Here is a 15,285-nt window from a genome sequence, read left to right as displayed (position 1 = left end):
ACAATGTAACTTCTAAACAACTCCTTAGTTTCATGTCCTGTCTCTCTCTTCCTCCCACAGATCCAGCTTGCAAGATGCTGACCAGTAATGAGATACTCTGCGCATCCATCACACCCACTGTCTCAGGGGGAGGTGAGAGCACACAGGCTCTCCGGCAAGACCGTGTTCAAACTACGGATATAAAACTCAGTGGAAGGCAACGGTAATATATGATGCGAATTTATCATTCCTAATACAGCTCCTGGCTTCCACCCTGCTGTAAGTGGGCTGAAGAAATACTAAAACAGTGAACACCAAAAATGCCCGGGTACAGATTGTTCCCTGGAAGGGAAGCAGTCAAGCAGACAGTAGTTGCATAGGAATATGTTACAACTGTTACACAGCAGCTTATGAGAAATCTTGAAAGTTGTTGGAAAGAGTCTTTTGCTATTGCTCCCACAGGAACCAGAGTCGTTATGGTGCCCCTGGTCTGCTTCACTATGTGTTTTACACTTCCTAACTCTCATGGTGCCCCTCAACTTTAAATTTACACAAACTCTGAATGTTACCCAATCAATTTATTTATGTAAATTATTTTCTATAAGCCTACTCTTTATGTACTGGGAGGCTCCTTTAATCATCCTCACTTCATATTTCCTGCAATCTACAATTTTGCGGTTGTACATTTTTCCTTTACAACATAAAAAATATCATGATATCCATACTTTATGAATACATCAAAATTTCTACTGTTTCCAATAGCAAGCAGACTGCACGTTCTCAAACCCAGATGCAAAATTAAAAGGAAATAAATATTAAGGTATAAATAAAAAAAATAAATAACAAGGTAATAAATATTGCAAAGAACAAAAAAGAAAAAAAAAACATGATTTCAAGTAGTATACAATAAGAATTTACTCCACATTTTCCATTTATTTTAACTGTTTATATGAGTCCTAATTCTATAGCTTAGCATGAAAGACACAAGTGTAGCAGAGGGAAAGTGGCATTATATGAGATACCTTCTTTAAATTCAGAAGATTGGTTATCATACAAACATATTTATGAAAGAGGCATGGTCAAGGTTACTGAGCTTGAATACATGAAGTGAGATATTCAGATTATGCAGCTTCAACAGCCTAAGAAACTTCCAAGGATAGTTCCAAGGAAAATATTGCCATTGGCCTCATTTAGCTTAGGAGAGAGACAGAACTGAGATGTCATTGCCTTATCCAAGCCAAATGAACTGAAATTAATGGGAAAACTGAACGTGATTGTGGTAGGCGGAAATTTAAGACAAAACTAAGTAATTCTAATTTTAAATTATTTTGACTGTGTATTTTTATTTTAAACTAAAAATATAGTAGAAACTAAATCTTGGGAGCTTGAATCCACCTCAGTTTCTGTTTCCTTGAGTGACACGACTGAGTTGTAAACACAAAAAGTAGTTTTACAATGTCTACCATTAAGACAACTGTATTTATTTTATTTTAATAGAAAAAGGTTGCTGCTGACTCAGGTTTTATTTCATATACTTAAATTTAGCCCTGTGATATTTTGCAACTAGAAACATTGCAGTCATGCCAAAACACAATGAGGAACTAGAAAATGCAACCTATTAAAAAACCCAACAACCTGAAACCAATTCATTAAGCAACTGGCAAAATGAAACAACAAAGCAAACAAACCACATCAATGGTGAAAACACACAAAAATATTAAATATTAAATTGGCTTATATTTTAGTAATTTGAGGTATATAAGCAACACAGATAAGGGTTTTTTAAGAATATATGACTTTAATTTTGTCCCTTGAATGATAAATTTACAATGAAAATGACATGTCCACCATAATTTTGAAATACAATGTAGTTACCACCACTTTCCTGCAAATGCCTTTCTGTTATATTTGCTTGTGGCAGAGGAGTAAATTTGACAAAAATAAATTCTTATGCACATCCACCCTTAGGGGATTAATAGCAAAATGAAGCATTTAAAGTAAAATAAATGAAGATAAAAATTCTACAAAATAAACATTCTTCCTGGATTTCATAAAACCAAAATTTTCCTCAGCATATTGTCCAGTACACCACTCTTTAAAAAAAAACAAATAAAAACCCCAATCAAACAAAAAAAACAAACTTAAAAATCTGAAGAAACAAGATCTGTTTATTGAGAATGAGGCAAAAGGACACATTTGACATTGGCCTGATATTTTACCTCTTGTTGATAGGGGTACTAATATTCCCAATGTTCAATATCAATGTCAGTTCACCCCTAGAACTGTGAGGCTATTTGTATTGGGAAGAATATATTCATGGTGCCTGTGCCAACTTCTGGAGCATTTGTTGATCCTCTGAGGCCCTTCTCCCGCTGAGGCCCCTCTCCTCAAGGCTGTCAAAGATGCTTGTGTCTACTCCTCCTATACTTGCCATGGACAGCTCAAGTGGAGATGTCTTTATTTAATTTGGAAGAGGAAGAATTTGCTCTGCCATCTCTCTGTGCTCCCACAATGTGTACTCAAGCATTAGTGGACAAATATATCAAATAAATATCAGATAAAAGCACCCAAAATATGGTAATGCAAAGAAAGGATATATTTTAGGGTATGGCCAGAGAAGATATTCAAAGCCTCCACTGCTGCTTCTAGAAATGTCAGGACAATTCAGAAATGTCAGTTCCTTTGCTGGTTTCCAGATTGCAATTGAAGGATCATGTAGCTCTCTCGCTCTTTCTATCTCTCTCTCTCTAAATAGGTCTATAAAGATCAGCTGGAAAGTGCAGACAGAATTGTTCACTGGTTAGCTTTACTTAGAGCTACAGGGCATATATGTGCTTTTTTTTGTCTTATTGATCAATCTAGCTTACATTTTTAGCACACACAAACAAAAATCAGGAAAAAAAAGTTGATGAAAAACACGAACAACACAAATAAGGTTCCAATCGTGCAAATTTTGCTTCACTGGATAAAGCACTTCTTGACACAGTAATGTCCAGAATCCCCCTCCCCCAGAAAAATACAGGACTGAGACTGAAGCATTTTTTTTTTCCTTTTTTGTCTTTTCTTTTTTCTTTTTTTTTTTTTTTTTTTTTTTCCTTTTTTCCTTAAGGCTATACAACACAAAGAAATAAAGCATGGAAGAACACCTCATTGGGCTGAACACTCCATTCTTCTGGCTCTGGAGTGAGCCTTTGACAAAGCCATTCTGTGGTCCGAGTTATTTGTTTCATTGGGACAACAACAAGAGAAAGAAAAAGAGGTAAAAATGAAAGAGAGGGGGAAAAAAAGAATAAGAAAGTCAATGATCCCAACAATAAAATCCAAAATTGACTTTACAATCACAGGTACAAATTGCTCAGGTCGATAATTTCATTCCTCCTAAAGATCACTGTCGTCTAAAACTAATTAGAGGCGCAGGTTCCAAGGAATTGTCAATATTCAAAGTAAATGTTGGAGTTTAGAAGGTTATCATTCTTCTACTGTGACAGTCTGACGGGGTGACTGAAAATATTGTCATGTGCTGCCAAGTTCAGGGTATCTTTAACAATTGAATCCTTGCTCCGGCTCATGGATCTGTCTCCTATTTGGCCTTCTTTTATAGTGGAAAGACTAAGAAGCCGGAAAAGGTTGAATATTTCCACCCTCCCATGAGGTTACCCCTTTCCAGTTTGAGATGCACTTTGTCTTCTCTTTCCATGAGGAGTAAGACCCCATTGCTGGCTGCTTCTCTGGTGACGTCCTGATCCCCTGCAAAAGCTGAAATCACTGGGTAGCCGTTTTGCATTAAACTTACCTAAAAAGTGCAAAGAGACAGAATCTGAGTTTTCCCAATATTCTCAAGGATTTTTTTTCCCTGTGCATATCACTAAGCTTTTGTACAGGTTAGAATCTAGGTTGAATCAAGCTAAGGAAATAGGCAATGTGTGATTTCTGTTATGTATACAAACCCCTTTACAAATAACCCACACTCTCATTCTTCAACTGCTATTTATTTTTTAATGAGATTAGAAATGAGCATTTGAAGAAAAAAGAAATTAAGAAAATTAAAGGAAAGGAAAAACAGCATCTTCTTTAGATTAGAACCCACCTGGATGGTTTGTCTGTTATAGACCTTGACCACGTGGAAACTGAAACTATATATCCCTTTTCTTGGTGCTACAAATATACTGGAAGTAAGATCAAAATGGTTGCCAATATTAACTAATACCTGGAATGCAAACAAATAAAACAGAACAAAGAAAAGGAGAGAGAGAGAAAGAGAGAAATCAGAGAAATCAGACTGACTCCACCTTCGAAAAGCACCAGCAAAAATCTGACATGAGCTCAATGACTAATATAAAGCATAGCCAAAATGGCATTTGCAGCACAATTTAAAGTGCATGGCAGGGGAATGGAGTCAAGTTACGGAGGCATTTAAAAGGTATCAGACTTAATAAAGCGATTTAGTTACACAAAAATTATCTTCAAAGTCTGTTAGATGAAGTGCAAATGTCCACATTGAGCTGTCAGTAAAGCAAAGGTGGCAGAAGGAGGGGGAGGAGTGTGAAATGAAGGGAAAGAGGGAGCGGGAAAAGGTAGGAAAAAACACCAAAAGTCATTAGCTCATAATGAAAATGTGTGGGTTTTACATGGCACTACTGAAATCAGAGCTGGCCTGGAGTTTAATAGGGTGTAGAACTACAACTGCACTGCAGGGAGGGGCAAAGAAAGAAGTGGGTGCTCAGCAGCAGCAGCACCTGCCAGGTCATGTCTCTCTGTCCCTCTGGAGGGCTGTGCCACTTGGCCCACACGCTCCTCAGGAGGCTGGGGTGGGCCTGTTCCTCCTTTCCGGCAAGAACCTTAATTTGTCATATATTTCAATGTTTGTTTTTTTTTAAACGAAACAAAACAAGACCAAAAAAAAGATGAAGAGTTGAGCACTCCGGCAGATGTGCAAAGCCTCGTTCGGACTCGGCGGCCGCACCCTGCCGATCCCGCCGATCTGACGGGCGCTCACGCCTTGTCCAGGCTCCTGAGACGGGGAGCATGATTTGGATCAAAAGGCACGGAGAGATTTGGGCTGCGGGCAGAGAAGAACCTGCGGGTCGGTGGCGATGCCGTCCGGCCAGCGGGTGTGCCCGAGCCGGCTGCTCCGCCGTGCCCACCCCTGGGACACACCCGTCACGCTCAGTTTGCGGCTAAAACTCTGCTTTAATGAAGAAATACAAAGCAGGAGAAAACAAAAACACTATCGCCCCCCACACCCAAATCTCAAGCCTTTCCTCCCAAACAGCTAAAGTCTATAGCTCCCTCCTCCCCGCGAAAGAAAAAAAGGAACAACACAAAAAAAAAAATTTAAAAAACCCTTATTGTGGGAGAGCCAAGAAAACGCATTCAAACTCCTAGTACCTGCGAATTACCGGGTAAAACATCTAAAATATGCTATATATTTAGCAAGTTGCGGGGTTGATTTTTTGTTGTTGTGGTTTATTTCTCTACTGATCTGATTTTACGAGCTTTTGTATGCGACGAATGGCTGTGCAAACTCATTAGGAGGATAGATAGACAGATAAATGACAACCAGACAGGCAAAAAAAATTAAACAAACAAAAAACCTAACAAACAAACAAACAAACAAACAAACCCAGAAAAAACAGTCTGGTATGCTAATTTTGGCTGACTCTGCAATACTACATCAGGAGTCAGAAGCGGTAGGAAAGAAGGAAATTTCACCGCAAAAATAAAGTGGATGGACGGGGTTTGGTCTCTGGGAGGCGAGCGGTGCGACGAGGCAGGGGCAGGGGCAGGACGAGCAGAGAAGGCTGTTCTCTGCTCTGCCCCGCGTATGCCGTACGGGATAACATCATTCCGATACAGCCCGCCGGGGACACCGTTCGCCTAGTCTGATAAGGCGGGAAACACCCTCTTCTTCCTCCTCCCTCCCTCCCTCTGAGAGATGCTGTGACATTGCCAAATGCGCTCCGAACAGGCAGATCCGGCCACTCCTCATCAGTAAATCTCTGAATTTGCACCGAAGGAGGGATGTGCATCTTTCCCCCGTTCCTGGCTGGCCGAGGCAATCCTTGGCTGCAAGGCGCCCCCGCACGCGTCCGACTTTCACAGCTTTAACAGTTCTTTCCGTACTGGCGACTGTGACCGGACAAGACGCCAGTGCGTTCACCCCCGGTACTACCCTAGGAAAGCCCCGCAGCTACCTAAAAGAACTTTCCAAAGTCTTTCTGGGGAGTTGAAGCGTGAAGTTGCCATTGAGCTGCCGGGTCGGGATTGAAAGATGGAACGGGAACCAGAAGGACAATACGCGTGCAGCCAGGGGGAGGCAGGGGCAGGGATGCCCGCGCAGGGCGCGGGGACAAGGGGTAGCGATGGCGAAGCAGGAGGCGGCTGACCTGGTCGAAGTAGATGGTCATGGTGCGGTTGCTCATCTCGGAGGGCTCGTGGTTGGTGCTGCGGGTGGCCGAGAAGGCCACCTTGGCGCTGCCCGAGCGCACCGAGATCCCCAGGGAGGAGGTGATGGCGCCGTCGGCGGAGGGGCTGGAGTCGCAGACCACCAAGCACTTCCCCTCCAGGACGATGGGCTCGGTGTCGTTCTGCGCCCGCACCGGGCAGCCGGCGGGCAGCAGCAGCAGCAGCAGCGGCAGCGCCGCCGCCAGGCAGCAGGAGCAGCCGCCCGCCGGCTCCGGCAGCGCCCCCCGCCGCCGCCGCCCCATGCCCAGCGCCGGACCGCCGCCGCCGCCGCTCCGGATCGCCGCCGACATGCGGGCGGGCGGAGGGGGCTGCGCGCCTGCTGCCGCCGCGGCGCCCTGCGGCCAGCGCTCTGCGGGACGGCGGCTGGGCAGCGGCGGCTGCGGCCGCGCCTTCCTCCCCTTCTTCTCCTCCTCCGCCTCCTCCTCTGCGCGGGGCGAAGGAGCCTTCTCAGAGGGCGGGCGGCACGCAGCAGCCTGCCAAGGGGAAAGGCGGCGGTGAAGCACAGCAGCGGGCAGGCGGGAGCCGGCACCGCGCCGCCCGGCGGGCTGCCCCTCCCCGCCCCCGGCGTCCCAGCGAGTACAACAGGTCTGGGAGACAACCGGCTGCCCGGTGTTCCCTCTTTCTCCGGTGCCCCAGCAGCCTGGGGTCCCTCAGCCTCAGCCGTACTCCGGTGGGTGGGTGGGGGGGGAGGGGGCAGCGCGGCAGATTGCATCCCCAAACCCCCGGCACAGGATCCTGCGGGCGCCTCGGGCAGTCTCTTTACCGCCCCACAGCCAATGGGGTCTCCAAAACCCGTCTCCACTTCTTTCCACAGCCCCAAGTATTTACTACATCTGCTAGACTGGTTTGTATCCGTCTCCTAACGGCCCAGACACCACGGAAGGAGATTTATTCTTGTTATAAGTAACGTGCCCTCTCTCCCCTCGATGGAGCTGCCCCGTTATCTGTAGAGTTCGCTGGCGGCCAGAGCTCCCCGAACCCCGCACTCCCGCGCAGCGCTTCCCTGGCCGGGCTCTGGAAGCCGCCGCCGCCCTTCTCCCCGCCTGGGGTCTGCCGCGCTCGGGCACCGATTTGTACTTCCCAACCCTCTGTGCCCCAGGCCAGGCTACCACCACTGCTGCCGACCCAGGCGACTCCCTAAACTCCCGACAATGAAGCAGCTGCCTCAGATATCCCCCGGTTCTCACCCCGGCATGCACACATCGCAGGAGTCAAAGCCTCACCCGGCTTCTCCCTCGGAAGTTGCATCTCAGTTTTTGCCGTTCACCAGAACACCCGGGATCTAGCTCCTGGGAGATCGTCCCTACGCTCCTCCAGAGGCATCTCTACCGCTGCCCTAACCCCGCACCTTATTTTCGCTATAATTTAAAATGATATTTTACAAAAAGAACAGCCGGCGGGGAGGAGAACGGCCTTTTTACCTGGGCGGTCCATGTCGGGAGAGGAGGGCTGGCTAGGTAGCTTGTCCGTGAACTTGTATAGCTTAGAGAAAATGAGCCGAGATTGCGCTGGCAGAAAGAAAAGGAAACAGGAGTCGCCTCTTTCTCTCCCGCCCATTGCCAATAATCATCCCCCTCCCGCCAGCCGCTACCACCACCACCCCACTTCCTCCCTCCTCCCCTCTTCTCCGGCACACATATACACACACACAGACACACACACACACAGACACACACACACAGACACACACACAGAGGCAGCCGGCAGGATTCAGACACAGGGACCAGAGTGGAATGCTGCCACGGCACCGCCGGCGGTGCCGCACCCCAGCCCTTGCCCCGGCCGGGCACCCCCGCGCCCTGGAGCTGCACCTCGACACATCGCGAGCAGCAGCGACAAGCCGTGATGTTCCCACTGGGACGGCCTCTCCGGTGTCACTGGAGGCAGGGAAGAGCCGTGCTGCACCCCCCCCCCCCTTTATTTCTACTTGAACCCGTCGTGCTAAGACGACCGTGTTCTAACATGCCACCGACACGTTAGCGCTCACCGGCCGCCGCTGCGGCCCAGCCACGCAGCATCACTCACTGGGAGCTATTTGGAATTTACAGACTTGAATTCTGACAACAATAATCACTAAAAAGGACATGTTGTTCAGGGCACTTCGGGTCGTAAGGCTGCGCCCTGCACACCGCAAAGCCCCATCCCCACGCTGGCATCCGCACACCTCGGCGCTCAAAGTTCGGCGGTGGCTCCCCATTTATTAAAATATTTATTCCCCGGGGTGTCCTAGCTTCCTGTCCCATTCTCAGACCCGCTCCCGAACCGGGACCCCCTTCCTGACCCACTTCAGAACTGGGATACGCTCCCCGACCCTCTCCCGAACCGAACCCATTCCCAAGCCCTCTCCCGGCCCCGCTCCCGGCCCCTCTTCTAGCACCGCTTTCGGTTCCGCTCCCGGCCCGGTTCCCAGCCCCGCTCCCGGCCTGGTTCCCAAGCCCCACTCCCTGCCCGGTTCCCAGCCCCGCTCCCGGCCTGGTTCCCAAGCCCCACTCCCTGCCCGGTTCCCAGCCCCGCTCCCGGCCTGGTTCCCAAGCCCCACTCCCTGCCCGGTTCCCAGCCCCGCTCCCTGCCCGGTTCCCAAGCCCCGCTCCCTGCCCGGTTCCCAAGCCCCGCTCCCTGCCCGGTTCCCAGCCCCGCTCCCGGCCTGGTTCCCAAGCCCCACTCCCTGCCCGGTTCCCAGCCCCGCTCCCTGCCCGGTTCCCAAGCCCCGCTCCCTGCCCGGTTCCCAGCCCCGCTCCCGGTCGCTCCCGCGGCTCCGCTCCAAGCGCGGTCGCGAGGCGCCACCTGGCGGCGCGGGGCGGGCTGCGGGGGATGGAGGGAGCGGGGAGGGTCTCACCCCGGCAGGGAAGGGAGGGAGGGAGGGAAATTCCCAAGGGGCAGAACGCTTGGCTGAGGAGCTGAGGGGCCGCCCCCTCTCGCTGGGCTGGTGGGTCGCCCCTGCCTTGCGGAGCGGTAGCGATGATGTCTGTCACAGCCAATGTTATCATCTGATGTTGCTGGCTGCAAATGTTTCATGCTCCTCAGCTCGTGGGGCTGCTGCTGAGAGGTTATCGCAATGCGAGAGAGGGTAAGGCAGAGCTCTGGCAATGCAGTTTTGAGAAACACCATTGCCTTTTGATGCATTTCTCTCGATTGCAAACCAGGTTTCTCATTGCATAAGGCGTTTTCCTAGATATCCTGAAACTTAGACTCCAGCATCTGAAAGGAACTTATCAGAAAACTGCGCATGCATCTAAGTGGTAGCTCCTGATATAGAGAAAATTCGCAGGTGTATGTCAACAGTAAAATTACAATCTCTTTTATGAATGAGCACTCCTCTGTTTCAATCTTCTGCTTTGAGCAGAAGCAAGGAACCCCTGAGGGTGTCTACCTGGTGATTTGCACCGAGAAATTAATCATGCCCTGAAATTACAGCTAAGCAGTGTGCAGGGAATTCCTAACCTATAGTTCCTTATTTCAAATGAGAAATTTATGCTAAGACTGAAATACTCATGTTTAATAGTCTTTTTTTTCTGAGTTCAAGCACAGAGAGATGGGAGTAGAAAGCTGAAAAGTGTAGTGCATTAAAATTATCAGAAATCAGAGCAGGAATAAGTCTATAGCTCTAAGGTAGCACCAATTCTACAAGACAGTGAAAAGGACCACAGAAATTCCTTCAGAAGATATCGACACTCAATCTTACCCGTTTCTGGTACATAGGGAGCTGCTATTATTTCTCTTTAGATCACACTACTCATTGATTATGACTGTGTTGTATAAACGAGGAATGAAAGCAGAGCCAAAGGTTTTCTACTTTGTTCTCTGTGGCTTAGAACATAAGGTCCACTGCTGAGGGAATTATGGCATGTTATCAGTTCTGCCTGCAACTTTCCAGGAAGATGAGCGTAAGAACTAAAGGGAACTGAAAAGCCATTAAATCCAACGTGCACCCACAGGGAAAAAAAAAAAATTAAATCTTGGCTTTTTTTAGTACAAGAAATGGATCTCACATGTACAGAAACTCTCTTCTTCTTAGATAGGTAAGTAGTAAAAGATCTTTAAGTAAAAATCATTGCAATATGAATAGAGGGCGGGAGAATAACAATAGAATATTTACTTCTAATAAAATAACAAATTATATTACATTTGCAGTATTTATTAGAAAACAGTTCTGTCTATAACTAAAAATTAAATATTGTCCTTAATGAAATAAAACTGCAGCTTTCATGGAGCTATGTAGCTGGTGGATTTCCTTAAACATCTTTCTATTTTTTTGTAAGTTAGAAGGCTGAAAATATAGAATATGTTGTTATCAATGTCAGAAAATGCACCTCAGTTATGAAGTGTAAAGTAAATTTCTAAAGTAAATTAGCAGGTAAGTTATTGGTAAAGTTCTCTTTCTTGAGTTCAAAAAGTTGGTTGTAGTTGGAAAAGAATAGTGTGTAATCAAGTTCATGTCATTTTTCATCACTTTGCCAAGAATGCGAACATTTCTACCAGGGAGGTGTTGAACTTGTTGGTGTAGAAGTTACACAAGAAATAAAACTGCTCATTTCTTTGGAACCATTCTTAAGCTAGCCCTCACCTTGAACTTGTTTAATCCAACAGCTTCAAGGGGAAGAGCTTTTTGTCATATCTACTAAATCAAGTTATCAACAGAAAGGTATTTGATCAGTAGCTCCCAAGTGTTTCCCATACATTATTAACAATAATGCCAAACAAAATAGGATGCTCCTTTCCAAAAGAAAATTCTGTATGTCTTTTATTGAAATTATTTCACAAATATTTGATTGTATTATATCATTGTTGCATATATAAAAACTGAGAAAGAAGAAATGTTCATTCGATGTGAAACATTATTTTATCTACCTGTAATATTAGCTTGTAGGAAGGACACAAAAACACTTCCATGGTTAGTCAAAGTGATGATTTCTGAGTCCTCATTTATTAATTAGGTTACCATTTAAATGGCTAAACTGTGTCTTCATGGATTACTTAGCCTTTAAAAATCAATATTACTGTAAATTGTAACAAATGAGATTTAACAGATCTGATTATTTTTTCTTACAAGCACACCTTTGAAATATAATCCGACGGTAGAGAAACTGCAGTCTTCTGAACCTACCCATTGATGACCTCTGTATTAACCACAAGTTGTTCATAAACCAGCTGAGGTATACCCACCCTCTGTGAGAGCAATCCTTGTGTTAAATTCAGCTCTCAGCATGACTAAAAGAATGTTTTGTAAATTAAATCAGTGTTTAATTCTCTATTCTATTGGGACTCCAGGGCTTATTACCTTATAGCTGTCAGCTATGGCTGGGCATATACAACTCTCTGTTGATAACATGTACAACATTCTCAAGTATAAGCAAGAGAAAAATTGCATAATAAATTAGAATTCATTAACATAGATATTTAAACTTCTAGTCCCTGAGTCTTAGTGTCTCACACATCAACCAAGACACAAGAAAATTCACCATAAGTCTTTATCAGGTGACAGTTGTCAAGTGCAAAGGCTTTTCCTTCATTAGGAAGAGAGGAAAATGGAGGATGGATGGATGAACGGATGGATGGAGGAATTTACTCATTCTTATAAAGAACACCATGTCTAATAGAATTTCCGGAATATCTTCATGAGAGTTTACACTTTGAAAGAAGTAAGTGTAATTTCTCAAGAACATTTGGCTCATATAAAAATATCAGAACCACCCTAACATTATGTTCTGACTCTGTCATCAGCTTCTCTGACCAACACATTTTTAAGTCATTCAGGTTTGCTTGGGAAAATGTTGAGATGAAGATGTCATATCATTAAACAAAAAATTGTGCAAAGGGCACCATTTTTTTCTAAATATATACCAATTAGAAATGTTTGGACAATGTTCATCAGTCAACGATGTGTTCTGCAGGTTCAACACTTATGCTCAGTTTTCAAGGTTTGTTACATCCTCAGAACAAACAATTTACAGTGATGTGGAGGAGCTCTGCTATTCTCTGGATTCCTTCTTCATAGAGCTTTTAAGTAGATAAATGATGACAGCAACCCAGTGTGCCTTCCAAAGACTGCACATTTTTTGTCTAAAAAAGAAAAAGCATTTGTGAGAAATGTTTACCACAACAGCAGCCAGACACTGGGCTTGGCAAGCACAAACAATTATTTTTTCTTTTATATGTAACACTGAACATTGCTTGTGTGCCTAGGTTTTGGGCACTTTTTGCTCATACAAACTCACAACTTGACCATATAAACAAACCCCCCATATTTTAAAAATGTAACTCGTAGCCAACAGATGTAAAGACCTTATTTATTCTCTTTCACTTGCAAAAATGAATGTGGCCATCCAATATTTCGTCTCTGAGCCTCTCAGCTGAGTTCAGAAAATGAAGAGTTTACATGAAATTTGTAATGAAAATGATTATAAGTTTCATTACAGGAGATCCTTTAAGGCTCAAAGCTAATATATATGAACTTCAAAGAAGTTAACATATGTAAGATAATAGATATCTGTATATGTATATGTTTATGTATATGTATATGTACATCTATCTATCTAATAATATCTTACGGATATTACCTAATTATATAAATATATAAAATACTATATAAATATAAGATACTATATGTGTAAATATTAGGCACATACAGATATTATGTGTTAATAATGTGTGACAATTGGGAAGAATTGGTGGTGTTAAACTATATTTTCGTATCGATTTTCTTGCTGCAGGTGAGATGTTCCCATACAATGTCACACCAATGTGAAATTCAAGAGATGCAGACTATTTATTTCCAGAAGAGAGAATCTTGAAACAGGACTTTGGAATACAGCAAAGAAATGCCACAGCCTTCATTTTCTTTATTTAGCTCATTGCTTCACTTGTTAATTCAGCTAGATTTCAAAGAAGGACTTCCAGTTCTAATCGCAAAACAAAATTACACTGAATCACATTTTTTTAATGATTCATGATAATTTGTATTAGCAGAGAAGACTTTGGCATTTCTGAAAACAATCCAAAGAAACAAAAATACATGGCATAGATAGAAGATCACATTATTAATAATTTTATTTAGTTAGCTCCGAGTTTAGCATTTCAGAATGCAAATCAGGTTTGAAAGCAATACTGTAGAAGACAGTCTCATTGATGACATACATGGAGGGAAATCTATAACTCTATCATTCATATATTTTTTGTTGCCTTTTTTAAAATTCTGCTTTAAAGATTCATCCTTTTATTTTGACTAAGCAACTGCTCTGCAAACAGGCTTCTGGACATGGTTCCAAGTTTTGCACTCACAAAGTAGGAATACAATAAAAGCTACTTGCTATAGAAATCTTAGTCATTATAAAGAGCTGTGACAATCCTGGTAAGGAGCAAAACCAGTTCAGTCCTTTTAAAATTAATTTTTCTTCTGAAATAAATATATCTGTGTTGCAACCAAGAGACTCCAGCTTTAGAGAATTAGGACAGATGTATTTGGTCACTTTTATGTGCTAATTCCAACTCAGTACATGGTTGTTAAGAACTCAATTGACATTTGAGAGACCCAAAAGATTTGAGTCTTAGTTTCCCTCACTGAAATTAATGAAGATCATCTCTGGTTGTTGTTTACTCACTCATGTATTTCTTTCAGCCTTTATTTGTATTAGTTTTTTTTCACTTTTTCTCCATCAGAGCTCTTAATTTGCACCAATAATTAGACTAATATATTGCTGAGATTTTTTTTGTCATACTTTTTTTTGTGGATCTGCCTGTAGAACTGTTTTTATTTGAAATGGAAAGGACTGGAGTTTCTCATCCAAACAACACTTACAATCTGATCCCAAGCTACAAAAATGGTATTTCATCTAAGGTGGGTGTAGAGAAAATCCAAAGTAGTCCATGGCTGTTGAAATGTTGTCTAGGATGCAGAAAGATTTACAACCATCTAAGGAGGTCACATCCTTGATCTGAGTTCCAGACACCTCACTTCAATCTCAGCTCTCTGCTGCTGAAGGTTTCAGCTCTACCACTCATGGCAAAATTTCACGCTGCTTTAGCTTTCTCAGGTCTATGGAAAGCTCTGTTCTTGCCTCATTTGAAGCAGTCCTGAATAGCAATCTTTGTATCCTTTGAAAGCACCGGGAAACTTATAGCCAGTGCAGATCCCATCACTGTGCATCAGTACAGCATTACGTTCTTCTCTTCCAAAATCTAAGGCTTTTATAAAAAAAAAAATATATATATATATATTTTAGCTACTAGAACTTCAGCAATAGCCTCACAAACCAGGGTAATGCACGCAAAGGAGGTAGGAAAGGAGGTGAAACATTATCTGTTGAACATTTGGACAGTCCATTGTGAAGGAAAGCTCAATTGGACTGGAAAATGGCATCTGGGAACGCCAGTATCTGTCTCTCCTTGCAATCAGGAACCAGTTAATGTCTTAAATTTTTAAGGGAATAAAGAGGGCAATGCACTGAGGCAAAGCTGACAAATTCAGTGTCAAAGGTCCTGACAGCCAAGCCCTCGGGAAAGATATGAAAAGTGTATCTGGATAGTTTTCAGTTTTACTTTTAACAGCTTCATTGGAAGAAGAATTGAAAGTTAGTTTTCTATGCTGAGCTGAACCTTGGACATATATTACTGTTTAGATATTCCCTGTTCTCCTAGGAAGTATTATAACAGGTGAGAGGTATGTTTATGCAAAGTTGTTACACTATTTTGAAAGATCTATACATATGTTTGTACCATACCTCTGGGAAACCACTTACACCTCTCATCACGTCATTTGATACAGCCAGAATTCTCAGGGTAGTAGACACAGGTCATCTTTCACTGTAAACCCTTATACAGCCTGATTCACACCTGTCCCAAACA

The 15,285-nt window shown here is 43.8% G+C and overlaps 1 protein-coding gene across 2 annotated transcripts; it reads right to left on the bottom strand.

Annotated features, from left to right (window-relative positions):
* Window positions 1-1,439: 1,439 nt before the first annotated feature.
* On the bottom strand, window positions 1,440-8,763 carry CBLN2 (cerebellin 2 precursor). 2 transcript variants are annotated; one of them, XM_088172557.1, is made up of 5 exons: window positions 8,432-8,763; window positions 7,866-7,952; window positions 6,366-6,917; window positions 4,067-4,186; window positions 1,440-3,772 (listed from the first exon to the last, which is right to left on the bottom strand). In XM_088172557.1, exons 3-5 carry the CDS (start codon window positions 6,732-6,734, stop codon window positions 3,575-3,577), a joined length of 687 nt encoding a protein of 228 aa, XP_088028683.1. In that variant the 5' UTR covers window positions 6,735-6,917; window positions 7,866-7,952; window positions 8,432-8,763; the 3' UTR covers window positions 1,440-3,574. The 2 variants fall into 2 exon arrangements, with proteins under 2 accessions (XP_088028683.1, XP_014726420.2); XM_014870934.2 differs by lacking the exon at window positions 8,432-8,763 and having other exon boundaries at window positions 7,866-8,051.
* Window positions 8,764-15,285: the final 6,522 nt, after the last annotated feature.

The sequence above is a fragment of the Sturnus vulgaris genome, chromosome 1 (genome assembly GCF_052056855.1).
Source record: "Sturnus vulgaris isolate bStuVul1 chromosome 1, bStuVul1.hap1, whole genome shotgun sequence".
Classification (NCBI taxonomy): Eukaryota; Metazoa; Chordata; class Aves; order Passeriformes; family Sturnidae; genus Sturnus; species Sturnus vulgaris.
The sequence above is the reverse complement of the archived record's forward strand: the minus strand, read 5'-3'. Positions and strand labels throughout refer to the sequence as shown.